The sequence below is a fragment of the Apteryx rowi genome, unplaced genomic scaffold (genome assembly GCF_003343035.1).
Source record: "Apteryx rowi isolate R43461 unplaced genomic scaffold, aptRow1 scaffold_193, whole genome shotgun sequence".
Taxonomy (NCBI): Eukaryota; Metazoa; Chordata; class Aves; order Apterygiformes; family Apterygidae; genus Apteryx; species Apteryx rowi.
The window spans coordinates 981,847-1,001,315 of record NW_020448230.1 but is presented as its reverse complement, the minus strand read 5'-3'; the positions used below and the strand labels follow the sequence as shown (position 1 = coordinate 1,001,315).

General features: G+C 42.1%; 1 protein-coding gene across 4 annotated transcripts in view; it reads left to right on the top strand.

Moving 5' to 3' along the window:
• Positions 1 to 19,469, top strand: part of TOMM20 (translocase of outer mitochondrial membrane 20) — a 63,221-nt gene that overhangs the window by 8,161 nt on the left and 35,591 nt on the right. For 2 of the 4 annotated variants that reach the window (XR_003253001.1, XR_003253002.1), the window contains exons 6-7: positions 2,552 to 5,366; positions 5,991 to 6,230. Coding sequence is in view for 1 of the 4 variants with exons in the window: in XM_026062794.1 (XP_025918579.1) it covers positions 2,552 to 2,656 (105 nt within the window). In the remaining 3 variants the exon portion in view is untranslated. Of the gene's footprint in view, positions 1 to 746; positions 861 to 2,551; positions 5,510 to 5,990; positions 6,231 to 19,469 lie in introns of those variants that run through there. The other 2 variants (XR_003253003.1, XM_026062794.1) reach the window with 2 other exon arrangements.

Sequence of the window (19,469 nt, the reverse complement as noted above, 5' to 3'; positions counted from 1 at the left end):
GCAAACAATCTAAAAATGAATTAACATTAAAATTTATTTTTAATGTTATGGCTGGTCTTCCAGCGCTTTTAATAATTAAGTTTAAAACCTTGTGTAATTTTCTGACAAAACAGACATGATCATTTAAACAGTAACTGTTCACTCTAAAAAGATGCAAAACAGAATGGTGATAGGTGACTGGCTGCAGAGAGAATGACAAATCTATTTCTGTCAGGAACAATGACATCTGTAGTGATGCAAGTCAAAACCATATCTGTCAAACCTGAAAGCTCTATTAATGCAGATATTTTTGAAATAAAGGTGCTTGGGATAGAACCTTGGACAGATTTTAAAAGTGCAGGGTTTTTTCATGAAGTTTGAAACCTTTTGTGTAAGGTAGGTAACATTTTGGTTTCTAGTCTTCAAAGCCATAGAAGACAGTTGTTAACAATTTTGGCGTTTGCCTTAAAAATTTCTGTGCTGATGCAAGTAACAAAGGTAAGATAATGATATCCCCAGGCTAAGCTTGCTAAAGATAATAGATTTAGAAAGGTGTCAAAATTTCAGTACAGAGTGATACTGTAAACTTGAATTTAGATAAGTTTTCCTTTGCCAGTGAAAAGGAGGCAAGTAACATAGCAACTCATGTTTCTTGTGGAAGAAGCATTCTTTAAAAGCAAGCTTTCCATGGCTAGGATGTCCTGAGTTTCCCAAATTAAAGCAGACTGGCTTCTATTGTTTTCTGGTTTTCTGCTGTTGCTGTACAGGTGGCAGAGGAAGCAATTAAAAATGCAGCTTTGTATTTTTGGCATGGTCACTTGTATTAACTTCAGGAGAAGAAAGGAAGAGAATGCTTCAAGATATCTCTCTCTGACAAGCAGGTATTTTGTGCTAATGATTCTAATATATTAATAGTAAGGTACTATATGGCCTCCTTAGTCCAAACAGAAGTGAGGTTCTCTGAGAGAACATTAGCCAACATTCCCACCTCTGTCTCATTTCAGCCTAGTAAAGGTTTCTACAAAAGCAGATTCTTTCAAACCATAGGTATCAATGTTTCAGAAATTGCCTTGCACAGAATGTTTGAGAGGTTAAGTGGATAGTTCATGGTCACCTAGCAATCAAACGCTTGAATTTGGGAGTACAAATGGCTCTTACTGAACCAGTCTGTGTAGACCATTAGATTTGCCGTAGAATAGTTATTTCCTCCTTAACCTCTTGAAGATACAATTTCCCAAGATTTGAGATGTTATTGAATCTTTATGTAATGGGACAAATGCAGAAGTTAATGGTTGGTATGAACAAAAATTTCTTGAAGAGCTGGCTGTAGCTTAGTGTTTTTGTTGTGTTTGGATTGCTCAGGTAGTGTAGGGCAAAAGTAAAATTCAGTAGCCATAATCTTCATGTGGCAATGGCTGGTTCACTCTTTTCCTTTTAACTTGCTTTAGAAAGACAAAGTTATTCTGCACCTAGAATTTTGAATTAAAAATACTCTGAAGTTGCAGAAGGCTGTTACGTTTAGGGGGTGCAGTTGGGTCTTTTTGCAGAAGTTTGCCTTTTACTTTTTAATCTTAAGGGTTCATGTGGAAGAATTTCACAGATCATGCTGATAGAACTGTTCCTGTATTTACCTGCTGTCCTTTGTGCTGTTATTCATTTCAGTTAATATCTCTTTAGTTCAACTTCAACCCCCTTTTTAAGCATAAGGTTTCTCTTTCTCCCTCCGTGCCTTAAAAAAAAAACCCAAAACAACACAAGACAAAAATGGCACCCTTCTGTTATACTGGAGTTTGTAAGCTTTCCTTGGTATAATGATGCTGGTTTGAATTCATGATTTACCTTATGGCGAAGGTCCCCTGAACTAAATATTTTTTGGAAACCAAAATTCTTAAATTCTTCTGATTTTGTTGGAGTTCTTGGTGATAGTCTGATTAGGTCTACAAATGTCTGTTGCTTTAATTAACTTTGTAGACACCTGTGTTAGTCTAAATTTAGTTACTTTTCTTGATCTTACAAAGTTAGATGCAAATAAAGTTTTGGATAGCATAGGTTTAAATGAAGCCTTAAAAAGTGCAAATTTATTCTCATAGTTGATAATCTGTTTAAATAGTACCTAGTTAGTATGCTAGTGCAAGCACTGATACCTGTTTTAGCATCAGCTAATAGGGTGGGAATGTTGAATCCTTTAAAGATGTAGATTTTTTTTCCCCCAAAATCTCCTGATGAAGTTAATACTTTACAAACTCTGAATCTTGAAGATGCTGTTTAGAATGGGAATTTGCTGCTGCTCCAACAATGGCAGCCTGCCACCAGTATAGCTAGCGTGCACAGTCCGTAGATGTACAAAGCCATAATTTGGAACTAATTTCAGGCGTAAGCAAAGTGCAGGTGATCAGAAGTGCCGTGATAATGACTGATACTGTTGAATCAGTAGGCCTTAGCTGTGCTTAATACCTTATTTTCACTTGTGCAAATTAAAAGATGGTGAAAGTGACCATACCAGTTGTAGGTTTAGCTGCTTGTGAGCTCACAGCTACCGGTCAATTATATCTGTAATCTTACTTTACTGCAGGTAAAACTGCTCTTCCTTCCCCCAGAAAGAGCCATTCTCCATTTTGTGGCACTGCATACCCCTTCCAAGAATGAGGCTCTTGTTTTCAGTGCGTATGACCACTAAGAGGATTTCTCATAAAGGAAGTCAGAAGTCTATTGGCTCATGCTGGGAAGTCTCCTGTCATCAGTTTTGAGCTTTTCAGGCAGCTTTTTAAATTAAGCAACAGGTAATTTCGTGATCCTGCAGCACTACCTTTGTTTAACTTCTCACCGCTAAGTTTTCTAGATAATGGGGTCTAATCCAAAACCAGAGGGTGATCAGGCACTTAAGGAATTGTCTGGCATTAATTTCCTTACCTTGGGGGATGACAGAATATTATTGTTACTGTCAACTCGAAAAATGGAGAAGTCCCAAGCCCACCTGTGTAGGAGGCCAGCCATCATCAAAGTGTAGCTCAAGCTATTTATGCACCCAGAAGAATCTAAAGTTTGATGTGTACATGTGTTGATGGCATGTTTTTAAAGGCCCTTAGTTTGAGAAGTGGCCTTATGTGACCATTGTGTTAAAAGTAATAGGAATTAAACTTCAAGTGGATCTTTGAAGTGGTCACTAAGTGCTTTCAGTGAGTGTTTAAAGGTGTAGTGTCCGATGCACCCATGCTTCTGAATTTTTTTCTTTTTTTTTTTTAAGGTATAGATATAAAAAGGGCTGATGTGAAGATCAATTCCTCAAGGCTTTTGTTGTATCCAAATCTTGCTTTGGTTTTAAGATTGTGTTTGCACTGACTGATATGGTCTACTTAACACTGAACAAAGAAGTATGCACACAGCAGTCAGATCTGACCAAAAGTCTTTCATGCAAAGAGCTAAAACTTGTACTTAATTCATAAGGACTGAACTGGCTTTCATCATAGGCACTCAAACTTCTGTTCTTGGAAGGCAGAATTTGCCATGTCTCAACTGTGTGAATGTGTGTGAAGTCATAGAAAACAGCTGGCTCTTAAGTGATATTTCTGTACCAAACTGGAACTAGATGATGGTTAGTTTTTTTTTCAAAGTCTGTTGGTTTCCGTATGTACTTAAGAAGAAAATCGGGTTTCTCGCTTCCCTGCAGTAGGGGCTTGACTTCGTTACAGAGCTTATAGGTGCTAGTTTTACAGAACTGTTTACTGGACATCTTTCAATAAGGTCACTACCTTCTGTGTTTTCTGATCCCTGCTGCAACATAATAGTCATGAAATTTTAAAGCCCTGTGCCCTATGAGCTTTTGACTTGAGGTATATAGTTCCAGTTCCTGTTGTGTAAAGGTCTGGCCTTGATATAACAGGTTGATAGATGCATGTCCTCTTGCAGCCCTTACTCACCATCATTTCCCTTGTATCCTGAGGATGTTCTTGGCTGTTTCTCTTTGTAGGGGATAGGACATCTGCTCACCCTACCATGTGGTAGTTGCTGAATGGAGGAATGTTGCTGGGACTAGTACAGTGTTGTTAAAGCCTATCAATCTATCCAGATGCTCCGTGCTGCAACACAGTTATGAGTGGCTTTCAAGTGTGAAATTTCTACTGTGCATGGAGGCAGAAAACAGCTGAAGTCAGGTAGTTCTGCCTCCTTCCACAACTTGGACCCTTGCAACTGTGAAAAATGGATTTGGTCACTCTAGCAAGTATCATTTGTTTGAGCAGGTTTTAMTCTGAACAGCAGAGGGCAGTTTTGCACATACATTCTGTGCAAGCTCTTCCTGCAGAATCCTAAATTTTAGAATCTTGTCTAGGGGGGAAATGTAATGCAGCATTTTGTCCAGACAAATTTGGTACAGTACATGAGACAGGATAGATAGCAGGAGCAGTGTAGCAGCAGTGTGGCATGTGGCTCTACTGATACCTAATTTTGGCTCTTCAAATCCTGTGTGTTTGCTTCATTGTGATGACTTGATTAAAAAGATTTCTCTTTTCTTCCCCTCCATCTTCAGTAGAAAATCCTCAACCCAAACCAGATATATACATAAGCCAGCTACATTGTACAGCTTTAACACTGCTAGAAAATGCAACTGAAATCTCATTCCCAGAGTGAATAAGGGGAGAAGAGTTCCCTATGCCCAGATCAAATTTTTCTGAATGAGCTTTCCTAGTCTGAGTGAGGGGAGAGCTCCTTTTATCTGCAGAGGGGTAGAGGAGAAGTCTGCATCTTAAGCCTCTGCCTGGAGTTGAGCTCTGGCTTTGATGGGTTGTCTGTGTGAGGAAAACCACCCCCAAAAAAGGGAAGGATGTTGTTATAGATTGGTAGTAGGATACGGGTGCAGTTTAGTTGCTGGTTTAAATTCAGCTTAAGATGGCTAGATCTGTTCACCCCATTGCAGTCCCGTAGCTGACATGAAGTGAGCTGGTGGAGTCTCTCTGATGCCTAGGAGGCAGAAGCTTATGGTGGCACCCTGGCTTGGGACCAAATCTTGACTACTCCCACACTTCAGAAGCGGTTTCTCTATGCTTCTTGGGGTGCGTTTGCTGAGGGAAAGCATATGTTGATGCTGTAATGTAAATAGAAGTTTTCAACCCTTGGAGCTGTCAATCATCATTTTTCTGAGCATTAAACTTGTTGTTCAAAAATACTTGGGAGTGTGCTTGAAACATGGGAAGTATTTAGAGAAAGAGAGCTGTTTAATAAAAGATACTGTCTCTGCAAACCATGCTTTATTGTCCTTCCTTAGGTCACTCTGGATATGTCACACCTTGTAAGATGGCCTAGAAGATACAGAAATTTGCTGTAACAAACCAGTCTTTGCCTGTTTTGGCATATATGTAAAAGAGCATTTCCCAGAGCTCTGAAACAGCCTGGTTAGCATATTTTATTGTATTTAATATTGTTTAATTAGAAGGATTGTACTTTCAGCTGTGATGATTAAAATGACAATGATTATTGCATGGATTTGTTACTTATAATGCAATGACTAATTAAATGGAGAAATGGAGAAAAGGGATTCATGAGCAAGCTTGTTCTTTGAGAAACTCTCCTCTGGTGTTTTTAAATTGATGGTTCATGCCTAATCAGTTCATAACAATATCTCATTATTGGTGGAAACAATGTTTGGTTTTGCTGGAAATTTATTTTCACCGCACATCAACCTCATGTTATCTAGTTACTTGGTTCTGTAAGTTACTGCAGTGAAGAATACAAACTCTTGGAATTAAGGAGATGAAAGTTTTTGCCTGTATAAAGAAAAGAAGCCCTATCTGTCCCCAGGCTGCAGCCTCTGTGTTTACTGAGTTCTTCCAGTTGGGTCTTTGCTATAATGACACTCTTAAGAGCAGAATTTGTGTAACTGTGAGGGGGTTGATAGTTGATTTACTTTTCTTTGCTTTTATTTCTCCCTTCTAAGTTTTCAGCTTTACTGTCAGTCCCCTTTGCTTATATTAGAAATTGTCTGCCAAAACTAAGGGCCCTTTTTTACTTCTCTGTAGGGATGTCATCTACTGGCCGTTGGCACTGGCAGAATTCTTAGCATCAAAATATTATTATTACTTCTGTATCAGCAGAGATGTGTGYGGCACTCTGAAGAACCTGTCAAGATGAAGTCCATGCTTCTGCAAGCTCACAGTCTGCGGTCGTGATCCTGTTACTTACTCTGCATGGCCCCTTTCTCATGGAAGCCTAAGCAGTCAAGAACAGGACATTGGGACAGTGACACAGGAAGGGAGAAGGTAAGGTTTAGGACAGTGATTGCTTTGGTAGTTATTGGGTGGCTGTTTTGTTTATCTGAACTGTGTATAAACCTCTAAAGCTTGCTCCTTTTTTGCATCATGTTATTTTTAGACTGATTAACCAATCAGTACTAGTCACTAATACCATCAGAAAAAGTCAGACCTCAGCCATCGACCTGGTTGTAAATGATGAAAATTACCAAAAGAAAAAAAATACTGAAGATGCTCTGTATGATTGAAAAGTTTTGAAACAAACTCAAAATTGAAATCAAATAACATGAATTGTCACCACTGAGTTAATTACTCTGCTGGCAGTCCTGCAGTTCACAAGTGGCTTCTGCATTGCAAATGTAAGAAGAAAGCTTTCCAGAATCTGGCTTGCTGTTTGATAGCAACTTTAAAAGGAACTCTTGAGTGCTCTGTTAAAACTTACTAATCAAACCACACCATTGTGCCTTCAATTAGGTGATCCCATCATGCAAATAGGAAGGCCGGGATGCAGGTATAAATAAGGCAACCAGATTAGAAAGCAATACAGTCAGTCAGCATCCATCCTATGTGTTGGATTGCAAACTGTGAACACGTGAGGACCTGATATAATGGTTAAAAACTGGAGAGGGTACTTCACTGTAAGAAAGTCATAGCCCAGTCTTGGCCTGTTGACCCATTCTTAAAAATAATGCAGCCTTCTAAAGCTTTCTTCTGACACCCAAAGGCGTAGTGGTTAGAGCAGAGGTTACTTGTTGAGCAGGATGGCTGTGTTTTCCTTTTTTCTGCTTTTGAGCTGGTATCTGGAAAGGAGAGGAGGGTGTGCCTGGAAGTTGGCTCTGTAGTAGTGATATATACAGAAGATCAGATGAGCAGACTGTTGTGGCCTGCCACCTTCATAAACCAACAGCCTGGTTCTTAATGAGAGCTTGGGCTAACCGCTTGAGTGCCTTGACTTCTCTGGGCAAGCATGGAAGTAAGCGTTCATAATTTAAAGTGTTTTTTCTAAAGTGCATAGAGACCCTGGGATGGAATATTTTGATATTAGAGCAGTTCTCTTCCCATACTGCCATTGGGTTTTGTCTAGTTAGTCTCTCCCTTCATTTTGTTTGTTTCCGAGAYGGTGTTTCTTATGAGACTACAAAGGTCAGTGGTAGTGTTTTCTCTGCTGGGTTGCCCTCAAAATTTTTCATCAGGCCTGATAATATCTTTGATTAGACTGTAGAGGGGGCACCCTTTCATGGATCAATGTTTCCTGCCTTGGGCAGTGCATTTTCAATAAAACCGGTGACAGCAACTCCTGTTTGGACCTTATTACTGTTCCTATGTTTGCTGTGTGGCTGTTCCTCTCAGAATTCAGGGTCTTCCCTTGATTTTAAAGAAAAGCTTTAAGAAAAAATGTTACAGTTTGTCAGAACCAGCAGCCACTTGGATTCAGGATCTTTCATGGACTTTCCTTGTTTCTCAACTTTCTATTCAAATTCTGCCTTCCCAACTCCTGGTAATGTTCCAGTTGTTGTGTGCTTGGTCTCAGGGGCTGACTGCACAAACTTGATTGTTGACTGATGTAGCAGGGATTTTGTAAATGCTCGACAAAGACACACCTTGGTCTGGGCTCTGGGCTTTTGAAGAAAGACTGCTCTGAGACTGAAACACTGGAGCAGCATAGATCATTTTCACATTTGGGAACTTAACCACTTCTTCATTTCTTCTTGGAGGATCAAGTTATTTTTGCTACTATCAAAGAATAACACCCTCATTGACATGGCATATGCAGAACAGCTGTGCTCTTGTGAAGCCTCACAGGTCCCAGGGACCAGAGACAAGGGGAGGCTGGTATGGGGCTGATGATTATCTAGACACAGAATCCAATGCCATTCTTTGCACCAGAGCCAAATGCAATCTACTACTGGTCATCTTTCATTGCCCATAAACTGTTGAGTGTGGTCATATATTTCCACTGGGAAGTGCAAGAACACATAACACTTTGCCATGAGGCAGAGCTTTGTGGGCAGTCTGGAAGGATGCCTGACGCAAGCCTTGTTCCTTTGCTTCCCAGTGGTGGTCTCTCCTGGCAGATTTCAGGCACCAGGACTGTTTTTGTTTTTTGGCTAAACTGGAGTCTGCTATGGCCAGAACYTTCTAAACTTAACATCTTTCTATAAGCATCAGAATTCACATACACCCAGTTCTTCTCTTCTTTTTAACTCGCCATGTGAAGGTCATACAAAAGGATCAGTTCACTGTCCTTTGCTTGATGTTTTCCAGAGTGTAGTGCCTTCCTTTTACTGCCTGAAGGGCTTAGTATTTTGGCTTTTCTTTTTTTCAGTGTTGAAAGGTTAACATTTGTATTCTTTTCAGAATACAAAGGAAATGTGTCATCAGAGAGACACATAATGGAGTTAAATTTTAAAGGGACAGTACTGCAGATAGTAGCAGGACACCTGGGTATTGATGCATTTGGTCCAACATGGTTTGGAATAGGGCATCAGCTCTAGATTCATGCTTGTCACCTTCGAACAAGGTAGTGCTTGCTGTTCCTGGCAACCCATCATTTTGCTTTAGACATCCAGATGATGCTCATAGAACATGATAGGGCTGTTGTAGCTCTCTGTGTGGCAGCAGTGAAGGACAACAGTCTTCAGGCCTTAGTGTGAACCAACTCTTCACAGCGCAAAGCCAAATTTGGCTATAAGAGAATGTCTTAAAGTTTTTCAGTGGAATTTTTTCTGTTTCCCTTTGCCTTCCTACACCTATCGTTTATAGACCAAGTGGTTTTGCAGTTGTCAAGGCAGGTTGTAAAGCACTGAAGAGGAAACTCAACCCTGTTTTCAGGTAGGATGCCTGCTACATAAAGCAGACACAAGCCTTGTGAGGCATGAAGAACTTGCAGGGCCCTGTTTAGTTTGTCTTCTCAGAGCCTGTGCCACTAGATGGCAATGTGGTACTCTTGGAGTTGGGAGTCCCTTTTTCTTTCCTGTAAAATTCTTGGTTTTTCTGTATTTATCTCTGCCAAACTGATGATTGCACTCACCACTCCGGCAAGAGAACAGAACAAAATCATTTCATAGAACATTACAGCTGTTGTGCCTTTTCCTTTCTTTTTCTTTTTTTTTTTTTTTCCAGTTCTTTGTCCCACAGCAGGGTGCAGAGGTTTAAAAACCTTCTTTCTTAATCGCTCTCCTTCTAAAAACAGAGAAAACAGTCTCTTGGGAGCAATTAGCTGTGAGAAAAGCTTTTCTCAAACAATTGCCAGGAAATATTGTCTTGACCGATATTCCTGGTGTAACACTGTCATTCTCAGTACTGTTATTCTAAGACACTAGACTGCAAAAACAGCAGGGTACAGAACTGTAATGTACGATCTGCAGTTTACCACCTACCTTTCCTTTTTATATCCATTTACTTTCAGTTTGTCTTCCCACCATGTTTCCTGTAGCTATTCTGTTTAGGAGGGTGAAGAGTTATTTGTGACCCTGCTCTTGTGACTCTAGTGTATCAGGCCAAGGCTCTGACAAGACAGGGCTGAAAATTAAGGCTATGCCTCTGCTGTCCAGGTTCCTCATTGAATTTCAATGTCTGTGTGCTATGGAGGAGGTCAGACTGTATGATTATAATGATCCCTTCTAGCCTTAAAATCTGGCAGTCTTAGAGTACGTAAGATTGGTGAAGCCTGAATTTTGCTGGAAGCAGTGTGAGAGTGACTATATGCAAAGCAGGCTGCAGAGGTACGCTAAAACCAGGGACTTGACCCTTAAAGCCCTCTCCCCATCATTGTATTCATGGAAGATGGATGGTGTGAAGGGTGGGGAGAGGTCAGAGGAATGGGTGGTAAACTTCTAGCACTAAAAGCAAAATTAGCAGTGGCCAGGAACTACTGATAGATAGATTACATATGTACATGCCCATTCACATGCACAGCCATATTTGTTCATATTGTGAGGTTCAGATGTTGTCCCTCTTTAAATAAATTCTTGGAGGTTTGAGAAATAAGCCTTACTCTGTGGGACAGGGTGTGAACTGAAGCACCTTCTGGAAGACAGACAGCAGTGTGATCCTTTCATTCAACCCTGTCTGCAGCTGCTTTTTATAAACTTGGCATAAATGTGTGCTCAGTGAGGCCAGGCCTGTGTAGCTGGAAAATATTTTCCACCATCCAAAAAAACAGAAGACTGGAAAAAGAGCCCAGAAATTGTGCATAACATGGAATGGCCTCGCTTGTGTTTTTTTTCCATGACTTCCTCAGCTCATTTTTCTGCTGCCAATTTTAGAAGCCCATAAGTCATACTTGTTAAACTTTCTCAGTTAAAATGTAACTCTAAGAACAAAGTCATATGATATGTTGCAGCCAAATAATCCTTGCAGAGCCTCTGACTTGGGAAAAGCTGCACTGATTTGGCCAGCTTGCAGATCTGCATGAGCTCCCATCCTGGGACAGACAGTGCTGGGGGTAGGTTAGCAGTATGGGGCCCGGCTATGCAGCCCTCCCAGATGAAGAGTTCCCCATTGACTTCAGCAAGAATTTCTCTCTGCTCTTGCTAGGATAATCAGGTCCTTAGTGGATTATATTGCAGAATAGTCTTTTTAGAATGGCAGAAATTCCAGCTTCTCCTCTAGAAGCACTTTAAATAGGAAAGGAGAAAAAGAAAAAGGAGGCAGCATAGAGACTGGTCAGGTCCAACAGCAAAGTGCTGAGAAGCTCTTGTAGGTAGGTGCTGTTGCCATCAGAGTGAACTAGCTGAGGAGTGAGGAGAGAGCAAGTTGCCAAGAGTGAAAGTGAATTTGCTGGAGGGTTTGAAGAAAGGGCATCCTCACTTCAGTGCATTTTTAAGTGTTGAATCAATATGGAAGTGCTCACATGCCAGGAACAACATTTTTTTTCCACCAATTTTCCTCTGTTTTATAAGGTGATTGTGCTTACACCTGAGCCCTGAATGGTTCTCTTGAAGCACCATCTCTTTGTCCAGATTCTGTTCTGTTCCCTCCCACAGAATAAATCCTGGGTGACTGCTGCAGAGGGGAGTTACTCTAAAGTTACATTTGGGTAATAGCTGAGAGACGAATTTGGCTATCAGCTCTGCCARTAGCACTGCTCCAGCCAGTGTTGTCCTAGGTACAGCATGTGCATTCTGGGTGTTGTCACTCCCAGCCTGTGCCCCTGAGAGCTGGTGACTTGGGAAGGCAGGAAATACTGGTCTCCCATCAGTGCTGTCTATGTGCTACTCACTTGTGCCAAGTGAGTGCGGGTCCAGCAGTTAACAAGGGAACAGAGCAGGCAGAAAAGAGGCAGAGAGACAAGGAGTAAGTGAAGTCATGAAGGGCTTCTTAGTCAACGCACTTCCTCCAGCCCTGCTTTCCACTTGTACTGGGGAAGGAATAGCATGCGGAATCACCCTTTGGAAAAAGAATATATGTGTAGCTATGGGTTCTTTTTTCTAAACATCAGCTTATGAGATTGATTCTGTCCCATGGTGTAAATTGGGAAAGAGATTGTAGAAAGTCAGTGGAATCACTCCCCTGCAAAGCAACTGCCAGAAGAGAGCCAGGCCCCAAAGACTGCCTTGCTGTAGCAAGGTAAAATGCCCTTTCAAAATCTGTGTGGTCTTTATGGGAAGGGAGGAACTGAACAAACCCACTGGAAATCAGCAAGGGTGTTGTAATGTTTTTGGAAAGCCAGTTTCAGAAACCAGTTACTGCCTCTCTCTACTGGCAGCCGCTTCCTGTGCCGTGACATTCTGGGAGGTGGTGGTGACTGACTGGTGTAAGCACGGCTGGAGAGAGTTGCCCAAGGTGCTGAGGCTGGCAGGCAGCCAGAGAAATTTGCTAAGGCTGGGTTTTCTCACAATGGGTTCACTATCCCTGTGCACATACCTGTAACTAGGTCAGGTGTTTGGCACAGCCACGTTCCAAGCTGATTAAATGAGGTGGTGGAATTACCCAAGCCAAAAAAAGAAGGAAAGGGAGAAAAAGGAAGATGATCTTTTCTTGTCCCACATGAATGCAGATCTGATACATCTCCTGGCATGCTTTGTTTTTATAACAATATTGTAATTAATAATGATGTCAGTTCGTTGAAGCCATCTGTTCTTTGTGTTAATGGTGGGAAGCATTGGGGAGAGGGTGAGGAGAGGCCTAGTAGTTTTTTTTGCTAGATCACCACCTTTAAGTTATTGTGACAGACTTCTAAAAGGATCTCTTTGTATGAACTGGAATATAATGCTCAGCTAGGCTCTTAAATTCTGGCTCTGTTGAGAAGAGAGATTCTTTCATATTGATTGTCATTTTGTATGCAGTTCAGGCACTGACTTGTAGAAAATCTGGGCCAGAAGAGATATCATTAGGTATTTATGGGGGGTTGGTTGGCTCAGCAGTCAGTTTTTCCATTGTCATGCCGTGACAGTAGTACATTACATACACCCTCAGGAGACATCCTTCTGCTTCCACAACAATAAAGGACTTTTTTTCTTTCTGACTCATCTTCAGTTAAAGAAAAAAAACAGTAAATATAATTAGCAACAGGCAGATATACTGTACTTAGTTCTTAGAGCCCACTGGGATAGTTCTTATTAAAATATATGCTGATGGCTGCTCATCCATTGCTTAAATGTCCTAAAGTTTTTCTCCAGCTGCATTTCTGATTATACTTAGATGTTTTAACATAGTCTAGTGATGTTGTAGGCCGTTTCTAGTTCGAGCCATTTCTAGTTTGGATTAGGAGAAGGAATACATTTAATGCTGGGATTGTCTTTCATACACACAGTGGAGCCCTGGCCAAACTCACAGCTCACAAGACAGCGCAATAGGAATGGCTCTGCTGTGCCAGATCCAAGGTCCACTTAGCTCTTTATCCTGCCTCTGACAGTGACCGGCAGCAGATGCTGGGGGAAGGGGCATGAGAAACGGAGCAAGTCCAGACTGATCCTGCCTCAGTGTGCCCTCCTGGCTCCCAGCACAGCTATCCTCACTCTCCAAAGGATGGATAAAGAGGGGACTGTTATCTTAGTCCTTCTCTTCCCCAGCCTCCCAAGGTCCCCCACTGTACAGCGGCCCTTGCTTCTTTTGCTTCCCTTGGCTCTGCATGGGAGCAAGAGCAGACCCAGGCCTGCTCTATTCGCTTTGGTTACACATGGTCACATGAGAATTTCTAGGTTAAATGTGTCCTGGCCCCCCTCAGTATTTCCCTTATGTAAGTGTGATGGAGCTGGGAGCAGGTGGTGTGCATCTGGGCTCTGCTGTCTGCCATGTGGGTGTTCCCTTCCGCTGCAAGAGATAGTCCGCACCATCCTAGTTAGGGGCTGTCTTGCATCCTGCGTGTGCCATTGGAGCAACACAAAGCCAGGACCCAGCCTTTGGGTCCATATTTCACCTCAGGGCAAAGGCTAACACCAGTCACATGACTATGAGCAAGCCAACTGCAAGATTAGTATGGGTTTGTTTATTTATTTATTTTAACCTGTGACTAAGATGGGGGAGCATTTGGATGCGAGCCGCTCCTCCCAGAAAAGTACTGTTTATATTTCTCCTGAGTAGAGTCAGTTAGATCTGATGTGCTCATAACCCTGCAATGGCATGTAGGCTCTGTTGGCGTGTCCTCGCATAACCTAGCATTCACGCTGCCGGACCAAGTGTGGGCTGGCTGTTTGCTCATCCCAAGCTTAAATGGTCTGAAGTTTTTCTCTGTATTCCTGATTGCTGAGCTCAGAGGGGTGGAGGAGAGAATGAGCAAGCTTTCTTCTGAAAGTGGCAAGGCATTGCATAGGGCTGTACCTGGGGTTAAACTTAAGAAAAATGTGACAGTGTGGGTGGAGTGATGGCTCTCTATCCATAGACAGTATTGCAGGGCTCACCTGTACAGCATGTGTTTAGCACAGTCACTAGTAACACAACTGTATGTAAGCAAGTCAGGACTTGCTGCCATGTGACCAAAAGGAGAGATGCTTTTAGAAACATGCGAGGGTGGCATGAAAAAGCAAGTCAGTTGGAGTATCCTTAGCTTGTAGGGCATCTCTGAACTAGCAGGCATGAGCAACGTAGTGCATAGAAACTCCTCAGATACTGAGTGGAAATATGTTTCCATTACCTCTACCTAATTTCACCTGTGTAAGCTACTCGTTTCTTTGAAATACATAACTCAAGACCCTGACTCTGGACACACGCAATCTTTGGGGAAGAGCAGAACCAGCTCAGCCAGCTTTAATGGAAAGTCATCATTTCCCCAAATGAGTGTCTTGTGTGCCCTACGGGAGGGCAGAGGGCAGGGGACAATGCAAAGAACTAGCAGAGAAAGAGATATAGAAAGCTTAGTGATTTAAATAGCACTTGCCTAGGTTGAGGAATGGTGGCTGGAGACCTAATGACATATGTGGACGTATGATTTCATATTCTTGAGGAAATTTGGAGAATCCTGTCCCCATATGTCATCTGTTGCTAAAACAAGTCTCCTGGAGATGTAAAAAGTCTGTCTGTCTCTCCCCCTTGCCCTACAACAGTATAAGTAGCATGACCTCATCTGAATTTTGTGATAAATAAATGAGTAATCCTGCCTCCAAGGCTATCTGGGACTTCTGCACTACATCCTTGCTTCAGGCTTATACCACAGGACAGTGTCATACAATGGTKGGGATGGAGATTTCCTCTGTGTGGCATAGTGTGGCATGTTCAGTGGTCATAGTGTTTTCTGCGGGGTGAGAAATGGGGTGAGACTCCTCTCCAGCCTTCGATCTTGGGCATTTTCCTTCTTAGCGCTTTCTAAATCTTCAGTGAATGGCCTGGCCAGCTGATGATCAGGATCAGCCCTGTTGCCTTCCATCAGCAAACTAAAATCTGGGTGTTTTTCTGAGCTGATTTGTCAACAACGCATGGGCCGAAACTTCTTTTTTGCTGTCGTGGCATGGACTAGAAAATAGGAAGACACCAATGCCAGCTTGAGTGCAACATGTGTCGAGAGTGGTGCTTATGGAATTATCTCATTTCCAGTGGGGGTCTGCAGGCTYCAAGCCATCTATGTCCTCCTGTCTTGCACTTCTTAAGCTGTATCTTCAGTGGAAAGTAACCAAGGGAGAGGAAAAACAGCTTTCTAACTGTGTTGAGATTGGCATTTTGTTGGTGAAGAAAGACCTAGACATTGGTAGTGCTCAGGGGTGCTGACCGAGTCAGGTTTGATCGCAGGTACAGCAGGGGGGGGTATCTCCAAAGGAGACAGTGAAACCTGTTTAAAACCAGCATAAATGAGATTAGGCTCAGGGGGTTCTGTTCTGTAAATAAGCAATTGTGTTTTGTATTGAGTTCAGTGGGAGGCAAAGGTGTGTCACTCTTTGGGTGAATGGCTTTTTTGCTGCTTCTTTAGCACAATGGGGAAGCCTTCCTGAATGAGTTGAATATCTGCACCTTGTCTGATTTACCTCCTTTTGGCTTGTGCTGACATACAGCATGAAGTCAGCAAGCTTTCTTCATGTCTAGATTGCTGTTTTCATTTGGTTAAAACGTGCAAAGTGTCTTTCAGAGAGAAGGAATGGGGTTAGAAAGAGGAAACTGTGCTTGACTTAGTTTGCATTATTGAGTTGTAGCTGGCTGGGTTGGGTGATTCGCTCTCTCAAGGCCCACAGTTTCAGTGGTTTCAGATTTCAGCCAGTGCAGCATCAATAAATTCATTCTTCCAGAGCTGCTTTCACTCCATCCCTCCCTGTCTCTCCAGGAAAGTAAGGTTGTTTAATGGCAACATGAGTCAAGGGTGCAGTCTTACCAGGCTAGAGGACCTTTACTTTTTCTTGTCCTTCCTGTGCAAGCACACAGGAACAGCTGTTTTCTTTCCCCAACAGGCACTTTGAGTTGGTTAGAGACCCACTGTTTTGAAGTGTCCAGCCTGCTCTTACAGGGGGTTGGCTGCCTGCACCTCAAACTGGAGTCAAAGGCAGTTGCAAGTGCTCAGTACATTACAGGACTGGCTCTTGCTTTTGTTCTCCTTCTGGTCCCACCAGCGTGGGAGGAGCCCCATTCAGTTGTGATAGATTTGGAGGACGTGCTTTTACTGACAATGCCAAAGGAAAATTTGAAGTGTCTGATGAGTGTTTATGTCTTAAAGCTGCTCTGTGGTACTGAAGAACAATTATTAAAATGAATAAATAATGGCCTGAAATAAAATTCAGGAAAGAAAACAGTTCAACAGGGCAAGCTATGAACATAGCTGTCATCCTGGTTTGGTTCATTTTGGGCGAGTATCACAGTCAGAATTCAGTGACATTCAAAACCTTTTTCTAAGGGTAAAGGGACATAAAATGAGATCTAATTTGTTCTTCATGGGGCACCACTTTTTGTCATTCTTTATTTTTTGGCAAGAAACTATGGGTAATTTATGTCAATGTCATCAAAGACACATTCATGTTACTCTCACAACTGTGACCTTGTATCCAGCTAAAAGTGTTATAGTGGGTGACCGGTAAGGTGCTCAGCTTATGTCCACAGGGCAGATTTTCCAAGCAGCAGCTATGTTGGCTACCTGCCATGCTGTCTGGCTATGTCTGTGCCAAGTAATTCTGGGAAAATCTGGGCAGTGATGTGACAGACCAGTAACAACGGAGGTGAATTCCTGGAAGACACGTACCGAGAGCACCAGCCCATAGTGCAGTGCGCTGTGGGATGTGCTACTGTAGGGACAACTAGAATGTGGGAGGATGGGTCAAACCAGTCACACCAGCACACTACAGTGTCCTGTCCACACAGCAGGCAACTACCTCACTGATCCAGTCTCAGAAAATTGGCTGCCTTGTCTGGGAGGAAACAGCTTAGCTGTGACAGCTTTCACTCAGAATTAGCAATGAGCTGGCCAGGCATAAGCTAGTCCTGCCAGCTGCATTACCAACAAAGCAAGAATTGTCTCAAGAACAAGGCTCACGTTCACACACTTAAGCCCTACCTGACATAAGGATGCTAAACTTTTTCCTAGGGCTGGTACTACAGTATTTACTGTATTGGCATGTTGTCTTCTCCGTTTGACTGCTGCATGATCGTATTATAACATGGTCTTGTCTTGCTACTGGTGACAGGACTAAACTTGGATCACACTGTGTAAAGAGATAACTGTGGCCTTGGTCACTCTAGGGTGAAACCAGAGTAAATTACTGGATGCCAGATGAGTTATTCCATGTTTATTTCAGAGTAACAGGATTAGAATCTGGCCTTCAAATTATGTTATTTCTCTAATCAACTGGCTCATATTTATAAATTCATGCATTGGTCAAAATGATCCAGTTTATGCCAGAACACAATCCCAGCACTTTGAAAACACTGAATGTATGTATTGGCACTTTTCATATTTGCTAACTGCAAGGCAAATAAGTTTCATATTGGGACATCAAAATCTGTTTCAGCAACTGGATGCATGACAAAGCCATGTTATAATCTGGATACTGATTACTGCATTGAAACATGTTGGTTCAGCATGTGATAGATTTGGATGTGTAGTTAGATAAACTTTTTASTGGCCAATGGCCTGATTTCAGCATGGAGAGTGTTTCAGCATATTTGTGCTAATTAAGGAAATAACATTGGGAACTCCTTTACACTGTACATACAGCAAGAGCTCAGGGAATATCATTGCTTCTCAGTGCTTTTTATAGCAGCTAGTTTATCCTGAAGAAGAGATGCAGTTTTGTGTCTTAACTGTATCTCTAAATGGCTGAAGCTTGTTTGGGTCTTGTCCAAACCTTGTATTTTTACCTGTTTCTGGAGGATGGATTGAACAGAGTTAGGTCACAAATACATTAGCATTTTAGCTGTTTTGGGGGATGGCAGCACAGGGTTAGATTCTCTGACTTGATTGTATTTATTTGTAGTGATGACAGGAACTGGACACTAGCAAATAAACAGAAGTCTGTGCTCGTGCTTGGCTTGAAGAACTTTCATGGTATTCAAAATAACATTTTTGTCCAACAGTAACACTTTTTTATTCAGGCAGTATTTTGGATATGTAATGCTGCTTTTAACGTATTTCCATATTCAGGTTCCTGAGAAGGCTGAAACGTTGCTAACTCTGTTAAATCTTTTCTGTTACACTGAGCCAGCTGTAGTGATTTTACCTTTGCTCTTGGTCAAAGCCAGGTATTCCATCATTCCTGTATTACATTCTATTATCCTTTTGTTCCTTTTCTGAACATAAGAAACTGCAAAACAAATGTTTCTTCTGTGTGCTTACATTTCCTCCTACTTTAATGACAAAAAGGGCACGTTATTATTAATGACACAGGTACACCTTGAAGTCCTTGATGTTCTCCAAAGGGATTCACAGCCCAAACATAAATGACAAACAAAAATGGGAGAAATTAAGTACCTTTATTTGCATTTTATGAACAGGGAACTGAGGTACCCACAATTAAATAGATACTTAATACTTTCTTACTTAAAGGCCTTACAAAGAAGTCTTCAGCAAAGCTAAAAATAGACCCAGGATCAGCAGCACTCCGTTCTCCAGCTCAGGACATGATTCTGCTCACCAGCCCCAGCAGTGCCCAGTCCAGGGCAGCCTTACATCTACATGCCCCCCTCCCCACCACCTCTCTTCACTCAGACCAGTCGTCCAGGACTTTTCCAGCACCTTCACTAGGCCACCCCTGTTCTCCTATTCTGTATGTGAGGTGCTTCCCAGAGCAGCTGGCCTTTTGCCCCTTCCTCTTTACTAAAAGGAGAAAGAATTCCTGCTAAATTGACACCTGCAGTGGGGAACTTGTGGTGGTTGCTTCCTTTGACTAGTGAAAAGCATGGGCTCTACTGACCAGAGTAGCAGCTGCTGAGAAACAACTACCGTGTGTAGGAGATCTTTGCAAACCTTCCCCAACTGCCAGTCCATGGGAATAGTCTTGCAGCTCTTACAGGTTCTGGGTGGAGTCAGTTATAACCTGACTTACCTTCCTTAGCATTTTGAAGTCTGGTAAAACATGATGCATGATGACACTGACTCTGTCTTTGCAAATAGGAGACAGCCTTTATGCAGAAGTGTATCATCTGTGAGCCTCACCTCAATGCATAGTGCTTATTCAGATTTAACCACGAAAACGAGGACTGGCTAAGTAATGCCTCTAGTTGAGAGGATCTACTGAAGCTCATTGTAGTGACCTTAATGACTTCCAATTTAGCTGTGTCTGTGATACCAGAGTGCAGAGTTAATTATGGAAGTGCTAAATACTATTATTATTTGATCATTTGCAACAGGGTGGGGGTGAGACCTGGTGAGTCCTTTCCSCATCTGGCCTAGACAAG